Raw genomic sequence first — 16,594 nt, forward strand, 5'->3', positions numbered from 1 at the left:
CAAAAATCATAGAAGCCATGGATGCATATATACCATTAACAAAATATCACATGAGAAAGATGCCAAAATGGATGAACACAGGGCTGGCTGGTCTATCAGAAAAAGATAGCATAGGAAAGTTACAGAGTGATGAAAAGTACTGAGGCTTACAACAGCTACAAGTTGATCAGTAACAGTACCACAGTTACAGAAAAGTGATTATCTGTCTAATCACATTATCTGTGATTATCTAAAAATCTTTTATGGCATTCTAAATTTACTGATGCCAGAGGCAGGTTAATGGAACAGCTGATATCCTCATCTAAACTTGAGATCACTAATAATGAACTGATGTCTTGGACTATTTGTTTGTTTTGTTTGTTTGGTTTTTAGGAGCATTAGCAACTAAGGCCATATTGCTCCAGAGATATGTGGTGGTCATTCCCTGACCTTTCCGCATCCTCTGTATTTGGTGATCACAGGCTCGAACCCCGGTCTAATCAAGAAGCGTGTGCTACACACTGCTGCTCCTGCCCACCTGGCTACGGAGGCGCCTTTGGACTATTAATGGTGAGTCTAACATAGATGTAAACTTTAGCCAATAGTACAGCCTTCAATTTCATATCTAATTGGCAAGTTCAACCAGATTGGATTAACAGCGATCACAGAGCAATTACTTTCAATTTAGGCTGTGCTAGAAGCAGATTTATTGAGCCTCATTCATTACAACTTCGAAGATTTGCGATGAAGTACGCTGACTGGGGTAAGTTTGACAGATTTGTTAGGACAATTTTTGGTGAAATGTCGTTAGCTGAGTTGGATAGGATTAATGCATTTGATTTGTTTCAATTATTACAAAAGAAGATATTTAATGCCTTGAAGTCAATGAAATTAAAGCAAAGTAAACATGCTCTGGTGCAATGGTGGTCCTCTGATCTTACTGATCTCCGGTGGGAGGTCAACAGGGTGCATAAGAAGTTCCAACATCAGAAATTGCGGGGATAATAAAGAATCTACTGCTAGGTTGAAAACGGAGTATTAATTGATCAAAAATTAATTGATTAATTGATCTTAGTGCAAACAGCTGATAATGAGGATCCATGGGGTATTGTTTATAAGTTGTTTCCACAAATTAAGGCCATCTGGGATGTGATAAGTTATATGCATTGTAGATTGCTGTAGATTGTAGATTGGCTCAGCAGTATTAATGTTATACTTGATCACCTAGTCAATGGATCTCATCACCATATGGAGCATTCTGATACTGACTGGTTAGATTATGGTTGTGTTAGCAATATTCAAGAGAAATCATTTTCATTGGAATATCTTAATTCAGCTGTTAACGAAATTCGTAATAACAGTTGTCCTGGTATGGACCTCATTGAAGGGAAAGTTAAGCGTTTCTTCAAATTGTTTCCTGAGCATCTTCTTTTGGTTTTCAACAGATGCCTGCTTGAACAAATTTTTCCCTCGCCTTGGAAGGATGCTCTTCTTAAGATCATTTTGAAGTCAGTTTTAAAGAAGCCTAAAACTGAGCCCTCTTCTTATCGTCCAATTGCGCTTCTTCCTGGTTTGGGCAAGGTCTATGAATGCATGCTTTCACAGCAAATAATGCAATTTATGCAAGAAAATTTGGGGTTCTCAAATAAACAATATGGCTTTACTCCTGGTCATTGCATAGAGGATGCTTTAAAATCTTTGGTTAAATTGATTAGAGATTCAAATGCAAAAATATTTTCTTGGCATTTTCTTGATTTTGAAAGGGCTTTTGATAATATCACTTGGGACAGTGCGTTATTGATGCTTCGCCTTGCAAAATGCTCCCATCAAGCTTTATAGCATCGTAGTGGATTTTTTTAAGGAAAGATGTTTTACGGTTAAGTCTAGTTGGAATTCAGTAACTAGATCGGCTATTCGAGGATGTCCGAAAGGATCTGTTTTGGGCCATAATTTGGAAATTGGTATTAGAGGATTGGTTACAAAAGGAATATAGTTATGTTCATATGATTGCATATGCAGATGACCTGGCAATCTTAGTTGAAGGCTCTTCATGGCTACAAATTGAACAACAATCTAATGAAATAATAAAAGATCTCAATGCTTTTATTATTATTATCGGTGTAAATTCCATAAATTAACAATATCCAGGTCAAAAAGAAAAATATTATTGCTAAAGGGGAATCAATCTGTTCATAGAGCACTTCATGTGCTGATTGGTTGTAAAAGTTTAAAGTTCACTAAGAAAATTAAACATCTTGGAGTCTTCATTGACAGAGGTCTTAGATTTGACATCCATATCAATTTTCTATCTGAAAAGGTTGCAAAATTTGTTAATATAATAGCAAGAATTACTAGGAAGGAATGGAGTATTAGAGGTAGGGTACTATTTCTTCTTTATAACTGTGTTTTCCTTCCTATTGTTTCTATGGTATCTCAGCTTGGATAGACTATTATTCTTAAAAAATATATAAGAGAACTGTATTCCATTCAGAGGATGATGCTCCTGAAGATGGCTCTAGTTTGTAGAACTGTCTCCATTGATGCACTACAGATTGTCACAAGGAAAGTGTCAACTGACCTCTTTCTGATTTACGCTGTAATGACTTTCAACATTCGGCATGGAACTCCTTTTATTATTCGTGATCTTGAGTCGGAGTTGGCTAATGATCCTAAGAATGAGGCCAAGCGAATTTTAGATATCTTAACGGCTCTTTGGAATCAAAGATGGGCTAATTCAAATAAAGGTGAAATAACTTGTAGGTTCTTTCCCTCCATTGTTGATGTTCGACCAGAAAAATGGTTTGTGCCTAATCTACAAACTATGTTTTTATTAACCGTTCATGGCTCATTTTTCACAAAGCTGACTCAACTGGATGTTTCGGAAAGGTTGAAGTGTCACTGCATGGCTCTGGAGACATGGTGTCATGTTTTATATTATTGTCCCGAGTACTTGGATCTCATAAATGAATTTTTATTTGCTAGTTCCACTCTTGCTCCCCTGACTAAAGGCAATGAGTCCCAATTAGTTAAGACTGAGGAAGATTTCCAGGCTTTTCAAAAATTTTCCAAGAAATTATTCCAGAGAAGATTAGTGCTGCTTGAACTTGAGGAAAGAACAGTAGAAGGCTTATAGACTATTGACATGAATTCTGTGTAACAGTTAAAGATGTGAAATAAACAGCATCTTTAACTGTTACACAACATTGACCTGGTAGTTAATAATGTCATATGGCTCATTGTGCATATGCTTGTCCTGTGGTTCCTTGTGCACAATTTATATTTCTGATTATATTATCTGTATATCATATGAATGTGTATAGCAGAATTGCCAGGTTTTTGGTTAGGGGCCACTTGCTAATAAAAAAAAAAAAAAAGAGGCCTCTAGCGGCAGCTATGGAAAGTTTGCGCGGTAAACATAAAGTCTTGCACCAGTCTACGAATTAGCATTAGTAGATGCATATGATGCAAGAAAGCAAGCTTATGCAGCATCAGCCAAAAAAAAAAAAAACCGCTCCCATTTCACCCCTCCATTCATTCCAAATACCCATCCAGCTCAGCCTTATATTTATTTAGGCTATCAACTTCCACAATAAAAGATGGAAGTCGATTCCACCAACCAACTACCCGCTGGCTAAAAGGCAAACTTCCGCACATCTATCCTAGAACTTTCTTCTCAATTGAATTTATGACCTCTCAGGTAATTGTTATGAGCAAAAGGAAGAATCCCATCAGCATTGAGCACGATCAAACCATTCAAGGCTTTATACACCTCAATCAGATCACCTCACAGGTGCCTAGTCTCCAGACACTGTAATCTGCAAAACTTAGGCCTTTCCTCGTAAGAGCAACCCTTTGTTCCATTCACTAATCTTGTTGCCCTTCTCTGTACTCGTTTCATCTACATCCTTCTTAAAATGAGGCCTCCAGACCTGTATATAGTACTCAAGGTGTGGCCTGACCATTGCCTTATGCAAGGGGATAATCACCTCCTTATGCTTGCTGGAAATATTCCTGTACATCGTTGACAAGACACCATGAGCTACTCTTGCAGACTGTCTGCACTGCTCAGAAAACTTCATATCTGCCTGGACAATTACCCCAGGTCCTTTTCATTCTCTACCACTGTCAGTGTAGTACCACAGAGTTGATACATTACTCTGGAGTTACTGCTTCCCATATGTAGTACTTTACATTTGTCAATGTTAAACTTCATTTGCCACCTCTCAGCCCATCTGCTCAATTTTTAGATCCTGTTGCAGCAGCGTATTGTCATTAGTGTCCTTAACAACCCTGCCAACCTTCGTATCATCTGCAAACATGGACATTAAGCTTGATATACCATCATCAATATCATTTATAAATACAGAAAACACTGAGGGACTCCACTAATAACATTAGTCCACAATGAGCAGTGTCCATTGATTACCACTCAATCATCCCTTTATCCATAGCAGCAATTTGCTCCAATGCCACACTGCTCCAATTTGTGCAGCAGTATCAAAAATAGAAAACGCCTTTCTAAGATCCAAAGTTATTCCCTGCATCCAGTTCCTTTGTGACCACATCATAGTATACAATCAAATTGGTCAGGCAAGACTTTCCTTAATAAAACCATGCTGTGTCCGAGCTATAACTGAAGTCTTGTCTAGATGATCCTGCAGTGCTTCTTTAACCAGTGCCTCCATTAATTTTCCTGGAACAGATGTTAAACTAACAGGTCTAGCTTCTGTTCCAGGAAAATTAATGGAGGCACTGGTCACCCCTCGTAAAATTAGAGTGATTTCAAAATTACTGACGGCTGTTTATTAGAAATAACTTTTGAACATAAAGGCACATAATGGCCCTGCAGTTGATGGTATATACCAGTAATTTTGAGGGAAATGGCCAGAGAGTGCATTCAACCAGTGAGATTAACTATGAGGGCATCATTGGACTTGGGAGAGAATCCTTCAGATTGGAGAAGTACCAACGTATCTCCAATACATAAAGGTGATTCTAACAGTGAACTCAGTAACTACAGACCATTAAATCTGATTTCAGTGGTAGGGAAAATCTTAGAGGTTAAGAGTGATTGAGAATGCAATCCAAGGACAATTAGATAGAAATGGCATCCTGAAGGATGCACAACATGATTTTATTAAGGGAAAATTATGTTTATCCAACCTGATAGGCTATTTTGATATAGTTACTCATGAGCTGGAATAGAGAACAATTTCAACAGTTCATTTGGATTTTAGCAAAGTATTTGACTCAGTCCTTCAGTAGAGGTTACTGTATAAGCTGGACTGCAGGGTGGAAGGCAGAGGATTATGATCAATAGATATTCTTCAGATTGGTATAATGTCAGAAGCAGAGTCCACCACAGATCGATTCTTGGACCATCTGTTATTTCTGATTTTCATGACAAAGTTGTTGAAGTTTGTGTGGTATTGCTTGTTTATAATCAAGATAATTCTATTCTGATATTAAAATAATTCCATGGGTGACTGTCCTAGGAAAGACTTTGATTATGTGGACTATAGAGCCGTAACTGGTATCTGCAATTCTGCCTATATCTTATAAAATAGTCCAAACATGTGAACAAACCAGCAAACATCTATAATGGTTCAACTCCAAAATTACCCATTCTTTTGCTTCTTAATTTATTCAGCTGTTCTGTGGAACAACCTTACTTTATAAAAATTTTTCAAAAAAATTACAATCTATAGAAATTCAAGTTCTTTTGAAAAAACTCATCCAAACCAACCAACAGAATACTAAGTTTCAATAAACCTCTCATTTAGGACACCATCACACATGCACACAGAGAGAGAGAGAGAGAGAGAGAGAGAGAGAGAGAGAGAGAGAGAGTATAAGCATTTGACTTTATGGTAGATGGTATCAATATTCATATCCAGCAATACATTCCCAACCTGTCAACATAAAACACATCAAACCTTATATAGTGCATAAAATATTATAGCCTTCTTCAAAATTAGTTTCAAGTGAAAATATATATCAAAGTGTTTTTTCAATGAATTCCAGTATTTTCTGCTATTACGGAAAATGGGCTTATTATTTTATTTTCCTTAGAAAATAAAATAATAACAACAAAAAATAATAAAAAAATTCAGCAAAGAGCAAGTACATACAGTTAAATCAAATGATAAGTATTGAATAGTTTAATATCATTTAACAGAGAAAATTATAGGAAACTGAAAAAGAGATATTTATAAAGCTGTTTGCAAATGTCATTTATTCATAAATCATAGCCTTTCAAAATTAGTTTCAAAAGAAAGTAAAAAAATAAATAAATAAAAATAAGTTCAGTACCTCATTACGAGAAGATGAATAGAAAAATAAAATAACAAATAAATAAATGCTCACTTACTTCATAAAATTCATATTCTTCAACATCAAAGTCATCAAAATTAAAAAATCCATGAGAAAGAGCCTGTAAAAAAGTTATAACTTTAAGTACATTTCATTTGAAATAACTTATCTGCGAATTTCTATATGTATAAATACATTTCTATTACATTTTAATATGGTTACCAGACATCCTGAGTTTCAGGGATGTCAGGTAACCATACGTGTACTCTACTCTTCACAATGGCACCTCCGTAGCCAGGTGGGAAGGAGCAGCAGTGCATAGCATACACTTCTTGATTAGACCAGGGTTCGAGCCCGTCACCACCAAATGCGGAGGATGCGGAAAGGTCAGGGAATGACCGGAGCAATATGGCCTTAGTTGCTAATGCTCCTAAAAACCAAAATAACTAACAAATAACTAACTCTTCACAACAGAGTATCTTTCCCCACAATATCCCTGATCTTTTGAATGTCTCTCTGGAAAGGTGACTGCAAGTCACCATACTTGACAGACTACCTCTCTTTCCTAGCTCTCTCTCAAAATGGCCAACAATGATACATTTGCTTAATGCTGATATGACTGTCAATGTGAACATCAGTGATAACCAGGTCATGACAAATGTGGCCTCAACCATATGTGCCAGATGGACATAAAAAAACAACAGGGACTTAAGAAAATATCAAAATAGCTGAATTTATAATTTATTTTAAAAATATAAATTATCTATATCAATTATTATAAATATAAGCTGCAGAACTTTTTTGATAACTCAATTAAGTAAATAAGTATAAAATAAAATGGCTAATGCTATTTGGTCACTGAAATCATATAGAGTCAGGAGTGCTATCCTGTCCTGTTTTGCAGGCTTCATAAAGGGTAATTAGTCTTTGGCTTCGTTAAAACCAGATAACCACCCAGTTAGCCTTGTCTTTGCATACTGAGACAAAATGTATTTATAAAATCCATATGATTCTATTCTTAACAGTTAAGCATGAACTCAAAAGCAGCACTTTATGTACTTTACTTTCACCCACTTTAAATGTACTTTATTCATTTACAAATTTTTTCATATACTGTATATTGTTTAGTAATGCAGATATTAAGGTATTCCTTAACAAGCAAAGCATAGCATATTTTATTCCACCAATAATACAACTGAATCAGCAGTTAAACCAAGGTAATTTTTGGCAAATATAAGTGCAACTCATTCAAAACCTTCCACAGATGGCTAATTTATTCTAAAATGTTTGTTTGAGAGAGCTAAAATTATGTGCCCAGAAAACGGTGATATTTTCAAAAATATAAGCCTCACTAGAAACACGATATATGAAAATGCCAGTGACAGAACTAATGACTTAAGAGGCCAATTAAGTGTATTAGTAAAGATTTTATAGCTTACTCCATAACTATCAATGAGAGCACAGATATAATGATATAGCTCAACTTGCAGAATTTATTCATGGTTGCACCAAGAATTTTGTAAAAACAGAACAATTTTTATAGTTAATTCCTATGCATGGACCTACAACTAGAGAAGAAATTTTTGATGTAGATAATATGCTGAAAAAATATGAACTCCCACTAAATAAACTTGTGAAATAGGCAAAGTTCTTTTTCTGAGACTCACTATATAATGTAAAACTAGAAAAAATACTATTTACAGTAGGATTTAGCATATTAGACTTATTATTATGAACAGTTAAATTAAGAAAACTGGAAACAACTAAATTCTAAAATAGGCAAGTGCAAAGTGACAAACACATCTTATCTCTCTCTCTCTCTCTCTCTCTCTCTCTCTCTCTCTCTCTCTCTCTCTCTCTCTCTCTCTCTCTCTCTCTCTCTCTCTCACACACACACACACACACACACAATAATAAATGCAATGTAATAATAAATAATTACTGATAAATCATACAGCAAATAACTTTTCTTTTAACAAAGAATAATGTAGTTATCAATGTAGCAAAATATTTTTTTTACTTAACATCATACAGAAAAAAAAAATTTATAAAAATAAATGTTTCAGAAAAAGAAATTGTACATACCCGTCTGATTGCCCTTAGACAATCTAACAACGTAAGACTATAAATTGAAGGTCCCACAGATGCATCCCTGTATTCGGTAGTAGTAAGTAGCAGTAATTATAGAGGAAAAAGATATAATGAAAACAATTTATTTGCAAAAGGGTTTAAAATACAATGTAAAACAAAGTTGCATATACACATGTTGATATTTTCCCCTAATGGCTATATCAACAATTAGGTACATAAACATTAAAAGGAAGATAAATGAGAATATTTTTGACAAATAAACAAGTAGCTTAATTTGATAACTATTAAATAACATTAAAAGTAAATACTTGAGAATAACAGTCACTCACATCTTTAAAAAAAAACTACCAATATATTATGTACGCCAAAATGATAAGGATATACAATGGATCACTGAGACTTGTGACAGATACCTGTGAGTAAAAAATACTCATGGAACTCATATTCAAGTGTCACTTGTAATCAAGTGGACCAATTTCCTCTGCTTACACCTTCACAATGGGACTATCAGTAACCTTGAGTATATCCCCCACCATGTGCAAGGTCTGAAACACTGCATTTAGTATACTGGAGTGAATGCCCAGATGTGAATCAACATAAGTAAGATTGAGGTGTGGCATCCAAATCATACAGAGAAATAAAATGTGTCTTTGTCACCAACGATACTAGGTGGTACATGACTCTCATCACCAATGCAATACCACATTTGCTTACTTAAAGCAATGTTTAGTCTACAGAGCAAAGCCCCAGCAGTGCCCCAAATTTTCTTCAATCACGTAGAAGACCCATAATGATTATGCACATCATGGTGAGACTGGCCACAAGAGGGAGAGTTACAATAGGTTGGTCCACCGGACCATACATAACGGTAACTCTCTCTCTAGGAGACATCTGGATCAATTATAGAACATTATCCTGTAGAGATATGGAGGTCATACTCCAAATGTATAAAGCAATTGTAAGACCACATTTGGAATACTGTGTTCAAGTATAGAGACTTTATCAGAAAAAGACAATGAGCTTCTTGAAAGTGTCCAAAGATAGGCAACTCACATGGTGAGATCAGCAAAAGGGTGACCATGTGAGGAAAGACTCCCTATATGTGGGCTACAGAGCTTGGTAACCAGGCACCTCACAGGTGACCACAGGGGCATTCATAGGGTATGTGGCACCTGGGTGCAAATCGCAAATTGCACCTGGGTGCAAACTGAAATTTGGTACCCCCTTAAAAATTTTCTTCATATGTGTATGTAAGTTTCAGGTTTTCAGGTGCCCAGGTGCAGTGCACCTGGGCCCACCCTGGGTGACCTGATTGAGGTTTATAAGGCTCTGAGTGGGGTTAATAAAATGAATGGAGACAGAATTTTGACTGTTATAGAGAATTCCAGAACTTGTGAGCATAAATTCAAATTACAGAGAAGAGGTTTACACTAGACTGTATGAAGTTCTCTTTTAGCCAGTCATTGATTGCTGGAACAGGATGCCATCATAGGTAGCTGAGTTGAGAGTTTGAATAAATTCAAAGGTCAACTGGACAGTTACCTACGTTAGGAGGAAAGCAAATAATCTGTATTTTCTCATTTACTTGTTTTTTTTTTTTTGGCCAGTGCAGCAAAAGCCTGTGGCTCCATGCAGCACTGTATGTCAGCTAGTGTATAATCTCAATCTCTACTCTGCCAGCTTGTGAGGCGCCTCCATAGCCAGGTGGGCAGGTGCAGCAGTGCATAGACACGCTTCCTGATTAGACCAGGGTTCGAGCCCGTGATCCACCAAATACAGAGGATGCCGGAAAGGTCAGGGAATGATCACAGCATATCCTCGGAGCAATATGGCCTCAGTGCTCCTAAAAACCAAATAACAACAACAACAACAACAACAACCAGCTTGCGACTAGATAGAATCCTAAAGTGCATATGGGGCAGAGGACACTGCTGAAACCATGTTATATCAAGCACCTGGGTATCCTCTTGGTGTGTGTGTGTGTGTGTGTGTGTGTGTGTGTGTGTGTGTGTGTGTGTGTGTGTGTGTGTGTGTGTGTGTGCGTGCGTGTCCAAAAATTTCATCAATTCATACAACATGTCCTTTCCCCAAACTTATCTACAAAAAAATCATATATAAGGTCTCAGTTTTATTCTAAACAATGTTTAAGTTCAATGAAATCCTTTATTCTCCAGTCCACCCTAAAATCTCATCTGTTTTCTAAACCTTACTTTTCCAATAAATACACTAAGGCTGTTCAAGGTAAGAATACAAAATATTGCAATTGGCTTGTATCCAACTTCAATCTGCTAAGACCCACTTAGTTTTTCTAATGGATGGTAGCTAATTATCAGATTCGTTTCAGATTATCAGATTCTTTTTACTTAAAAAATTGTACATTTTCATGTCTGCTCTGACATACCTTGTCACAGAATTCAGAACCTAAAATGATATCCTTAGCTAAAAATCTGTTTACCCCATTCTGCCAAATTCATCTATTGCCTCTATCATTCTCTCAATTCTACTAATCATTCAGCAATTTTTCACTTCCCTTCTCTAAAACTTGACTTTCTCCAATATAACTTTCTTACCAGTAAAAAAATTTCCTTGGTGAATGTAATATCCATAACTCTAGCTGGTTTCAACTTTCTAGTTGAAAGGACCCAACTGATTTAGATGCTAAGTTTTGCAATTACTAATGATCAGTAACCTATTAGAATATCAGTTAAGAAAAGATTTAAACCACCTAAAAACTTCTTCAGTTGTTTCAAAAATATGTTTTCTTATTTTCAATCTCAATGATGTCCATTAGTAAAAATTCATCAGGCCTCACTTGTTCTGACAGAATCTCAATTATCAATTGCCTCAACAACCGCTTATCTCAGTTTCCCTAATTATTTGCTCTATGATTCCTTTCACTTGAAAGGTGACACTTGTGTATATGTACATCTGATATTCCTCATCAGGAGGAATATCAGATGGACATATACACAAGTGTCATGTCCATCTTAATTTTTGAAGATTCTAGAAGAACCTTCTAGAATCTTCACCTTTTGATTGCCTCTGATTTAAAATCTCTTTACCCAATTCTGTTAAATTCATCTGTCCCTCTATCATCCTCCTAACTTTACAAATCACTCAGAACTTTTAAGTTTTCAGAGAACTACCTTCCTCTGAAATTCAACTTTCAGGAATCTTTCAGTTTTACTGATGATACATTCTAACTTTCAGTTTGAGAAACCCTGCCCTGTACAAACAGATAAACTTCTCAAATATCTTCACCAATTAAATGCCAATTTCCAAGTAAGTCTCCAGAAGGCAAAGAAAACTCAGCTAACTTCAAACCTTTTAAAATTCAGTTCTACATTACTTGTGGTAAAAGAAATAAGACAGAACTGAATTTCCCATTTCTTGCAAAACAAGAGGCTTTTGCTCCTATGCTCAAATTCAATGACACACAGGTTACTCATATTTCTAGATAAGATCATATATTAGTACCTGGAATCATCCTGATTTCTAATGGTATAAATCTTGGTATAAGTACATCACAAATATTGCTCTTCCTCTGCATCAAAAACTGGATTTTTATTGAGGATAAATGGGCCTGTTGTACTGGAATCCATAGTGATATGAAATAATGATAACGTATATATATCCAGTAAAAATATATTTAATTATAAATAAATACTTTGGAGCTTTCGAGGCTGAATGTGCCTCTTTATCAACAAATAGAATGGAAACTTTACAGATAAAAAAATTATTTTAACGGACACAGAGTTGTGCGTGCAGTGAGGCATGTGAGGGCACAAGGTAGGCCATTCAACCATTAAACTGGTGTTCATTGTTGCTGCATGGACATGCGTAGTTTTGCTCCAGTGCTTATCTAGACTTAAAACAGTTGCCTCTAAGATGGGGTGTAGTCTCGTGCCTTTGCAGCAGTTCATGGCTCTCGAATTGCACAATATACTAAGTGACTCTAACCAAAGGCGGTGGCGAAAGTGTTGGGACTGGTCAATTACTTCGTAGTCCCACTTCGGATTGAGCGGAGATGGGAGAAATCCCAGGTGCCGTCTGACACGAACATACCTTATAACATACCTTCGGATTGAGGTTGTGGACCAGAAATGTTCCGTAATTGTGGACTGGTCAGTCTCAGCAAGGCAAATCGATCTGTCATGTTCTGCGAGGCGGTCTTGAAGACATCTCAAGGTCTCTCCTATGCAGGCTATGCAGTATACTACACCACTGCGTAAGGTACGGGTGACCGGAGTCTTTACGTTGGAAACTAGAGAACGTAAGTTTCTACCAGGCAGCTGCACGCATTTTATGTGGTATTCTCGGAGAATTTTTGAGATGTGGCCTGACATGCCTGGATAGTAGGGAATGTAGGCGGTAGGCACATTGTCCTGAGTTGATGGCGGTCTCGGGTGGACTGTGAGCTCCTGCGCTTGTAATAAGCACTTGTCCAATATGTGGGTTGGGTAGCCACAATTGATCAAGTCTATCCTCACCTCTGGAAATCTCATTGTGCCTAGCTTCATCTGTGCTGGAGTGGCTCCAAGCCCTGGAGAATAGAGTGCGGGCAGTGCTATTGAGATGGCTAGGGGCATGGCCGGATCTGTAGTTTGTGAACTGTCGGCACCACACTGGCTCACGGTATACTGAGGTTTCTAGATGTGGGCCCACGCGGTTTACCAGGACATCCAAGAATGGGAGAGATCCGTCTACTTCTAACTCTAGAGTGAACTGGATGAACGCTGACAAGGAATTGAGATATTCTAGCAATGTTGCATCAGAGTCACGTGGGATGACGGTGAAGATGTCATCGACATATCTGAACCATGCTGTAATAGGTACTGGTGGGTTCAGGAATATCTGTTCTTCCAATTCTTCCATGGCAATGTTGGCTACAATAGAACTAACAGGGGCACCCATGGCAGTACCATGTGCCTGCTCATATAAGGAGTCTTCAAAGATAAAGATGCTGCCTGACAAGCACAGGTTGAGAGTGGTACAGATGTCGTCAGTGGACAGTGATGTTCTGTTTGGTAGGTTTGGGTCATTTTCGAGAAGCCTCTTGGTGCAGTTTACGGCCTGTTGGACTGGGATTGATGTAAACAGGGACACTACATAAAATAAATTTTCTGTTTATACTCTGGGACGACCAAACGGTCAGAGGAGTTCACAAGATAGACAGAATAGAAGAAACAGCACCGTATTCAGCAGTCACGGGCTTGAACCCCGGTCACTCAAGGCATGTGTACTTATGCACCCGCGCGCCTGACAACTAGGCTACGGTGGCCCGACACCATAACCTCGTTGTCAGAAATTGAGAGCTCTTTAATAAGGTGAATGAACTCGCCACTGTCAGTGACAGTGTGGGTGGTATTTCCTACAAGAGGTGTAAGGAGTCGTGCAATATATTTGGATAGTTCGTATGTAGGAGAAGAACACCTGGCTATGGATTTTAGGTAGGCCATAAAACTGGGGTAGTTGGCCTGTGGCATGAAGAAGCCACCGAGTTGGAGTAGAAATTTCCTTAGCTTTAAACCATGCATAGACAAGTTTATTAACATATGACTCCAGACGTCCTAAGACTTTGATGGGCAGATCTGTTACGGGTCTATAGATGTTGGGGTCTTGCAGGAGGACGAGGGCTTTCTCTAGGTAGGCTGACCGGTCTAATATGACAGCGCGACATCCCTTGTCAGAGGGAAACATGACAATGGAGTTGTCCTTTCTTATAGAGGAAAGAGCAGCATGTTGTCGGTGATTAAGGTTGGAGCAGATGAGCCGTGTGCATCGGAGGATGGAAGCCATTTTGAAGTGGATTTTATTAGCAGCTTCTTCAGGGAGGTTGGTAATGCTTGCTTCTACTCCCATAGCAAGCTGTGTGACCGGTGTCTTCGATAGCGAACTTCATTCTGGCAGTCAAAACGTTGAGCTGCTCAGTGATTAATTGCTTGCTGCTTAAATTTAGCTAGCGGCTCAAAAGGAAGCAGAGAGGCCCAGAGAGTGGGCTTCACTGCTTAAATTAACAAATTTCCATTGTTGTTGCGAGCAGTAAACATCAGAGATATGGTTAGCTTGGCTACAGATGGTATGAATAAGGTTAGAAAATATTATAGATGGGATCCTACCTTATAGTTCCTGCAAGAATCTGGATTAATTGTAGTCAGCTCTCTTGATTTCGTAGTGTAGATGGGTAATCCACAATTTCAATGTTTGTAAACTGAAGTTGAAACATTCATGGTGCATGCAAGTGTTGTTAAATGGGGCTTTATAGCGGAAGCTTTTAAGAATGATGCGGTTGGTTTTGCACCTATGCGCAAAGCGCAAATGTTGTCTGTTGCAGGTTACCGAATTGAAGGACTTCTGCAATTGAACGCAAGCACTGTAAACATTTTGGCCATAAAGAGAACGTGTGAGGATAAATGGGCCTGTTGTACTGGAATCCATAGTGATATGAAATAATGATAACGTATATATATATATATATATATCAAGTAAAAATATTTTTAATTATAAATAAATACTTTGGAGCTATCGAGGCTGAATGTGCCTCTTTATCAACAAATAGAATGGAAACTTTAGAGATAAAAATTATTTTAACGGACATAGAGTTGTGCGAGGTAGGCCATTCAACCATTAAACTGGTGTTCGTTGTTGCTGCATGGACGTGCATAGTTTTGTCTCCAGTGCTTATCTAGACTTAAAACAGTTGCCTCTAAGATGGGGTGTAGTCTCATGCCTTTGCAGTGGTTCATGGCTCTCGAATTAATATACTGTGTAATTGTGCAACGAGATTTCCAGAGTGAGGACAGACTTGATCAATTGTGGCTACCCAACCCACATATTGGACAAGTGCTTATTACAAGCACAGGAGCTCACAGTCCACCCGAGACCACCATCAACTCATTACAATTGGCCTACAACCTACATTCCTTACTATCCAGGCATGCCGGGCCGGATCTCAAAAATCCTCCGAGAATACCACATAAAATGCGTGCAGCTGCCTGGTAGAAACTTACGTTCTCTAGTTTCCAATGTAAAGACTCCAGTCACCTCTTTCTTATGCAGCTGTGTAGTATACTGCATAGCCTGCAAAGATTGTGAAAGCTGCTACATGGGAGAGACCTCGAGACATCTTCGACCGTCTCGCAGACCACAACAGATCGATTCATCTTGCTGAGACCGACCAGTCCACAATCGTGGAACACTTCTAGTCGACCCACCACGACCTCAATCCCAAGTGGGACTACGAAGTGATTGACCAGTCCAACACTTATGCCACTACCTCTGGTTAGAGCCACTTAATATATTTTGTAATTCGAGAGCCATGAACCGCTGCAAAGACATAACACTACACCCCATCTTAGAGGCAACTGTTTTAAGTCTAGATAAGTGCTGGAGGCAAAACTACGCATGTCCATGCAGCAACAATGAACACCAGTTTAATGGCCTACTTCGTGCCCTCACACGACCTCACTGCACGCACAACTCTGTCCGTTAAAATAATTTTTTTTATCTCTAAAGTTTCCATTCTATTTGTTAATAAAGAGGCACATTCAGCCTCGAAAGCTCCAAAGTATTTATTTATAATTAAAGATATTTTTACTGGATCATTACGTTATCATTATTTCATATGGATTTTTCTTTTTTTCTCTTGGCGTTTCCTTCTAAACAGTCACTAGCTCTGAACAAATCCAAAATCTGCCCTATCATGGAATACTGTTCCCACATCTGGAGTGGCACCCCTAAAACTGCTCCTAGCTCCCAGAATATTAAAAAAAAGGGGGGGGGGTCATGTTAATTAATGATCTCTATCTCATCAATGTTCAGTGTTTGCTGTTTGGCTTTTTGTACAGATACTTCCATGGGCACTGTTCTTCTGAACTGGCATCTGTAATTCCACTGTGCTCTTTCAAACTAGTCCAATCGTGTGTCTCAACTAGTTACCATCCATTCACTGTCCAACTCATAAGACTAACTTTACCTCTTTCTCATTTATCCCTTCTACTTCTATTCTCTTGAACAACTTTCATATATGTGTATTTCCCAAAACCTACAATCTTTAAAAATTCAAGAAACACCTTTGTTATTTTCATAAAAAACAATATGGAATACAACATTTAAGGGAAAGCAGCCAATAAAAGTTGATTAGAGCTGTATTAAAAAAAATTGCAAATATTCACAGACTAAATTTGAACATTATTTGATCTGCAGGTTAGCA

At 37.8% G+C, this 16,594-nt stretch overlaps 1 protein-coding gene across 2 annotated transcripts in view; it reads right to left on the bottom strand.

Annotated features, from left to right (window-relative positions):
* The window catches only part of LOC150077611 (dual specificity protein phosphatase CDC14C-like), a 271,240-nt gene that overhangs the window by 74,024 nt on the left and 180,622 nt on the right, over positions 1-16,594 (bottom strand). For both annotated transcript variants that reach the window (XM_090386870.1, XM_090386869.1), the window contains exons 6-7: positions 8,377-8,443; positions 6,350-6,412 (exon numbers count right to left, since the gene is read on the bottom strand). In XM_090386870.1, the coding sequence (XP_090242996.1) occupies positions 6,350-6,412; positions 8,377-8,443 (130 nt within the window). The remainder of the gene's footprint in view (positions 1-6,349; positions 6,413-8,376; positions 8,444-16,594) is intronic.

The sequence above is a fragment of the Mastigoproctus giganteus genome, chromosome 12 (assembly GCF_048544385.1).
Source record: "Mastigoproctus giganteus isolate SK-2022 chromosome 12, ASM4854438v1, whole genome shotgun sequence".
NCBI lineage: Eukaryota > Metazoa > Arthropoda > Arachnida > Uropygi > Thelyphonidae > Mastigoproctus > Mastigoproctus giganteus.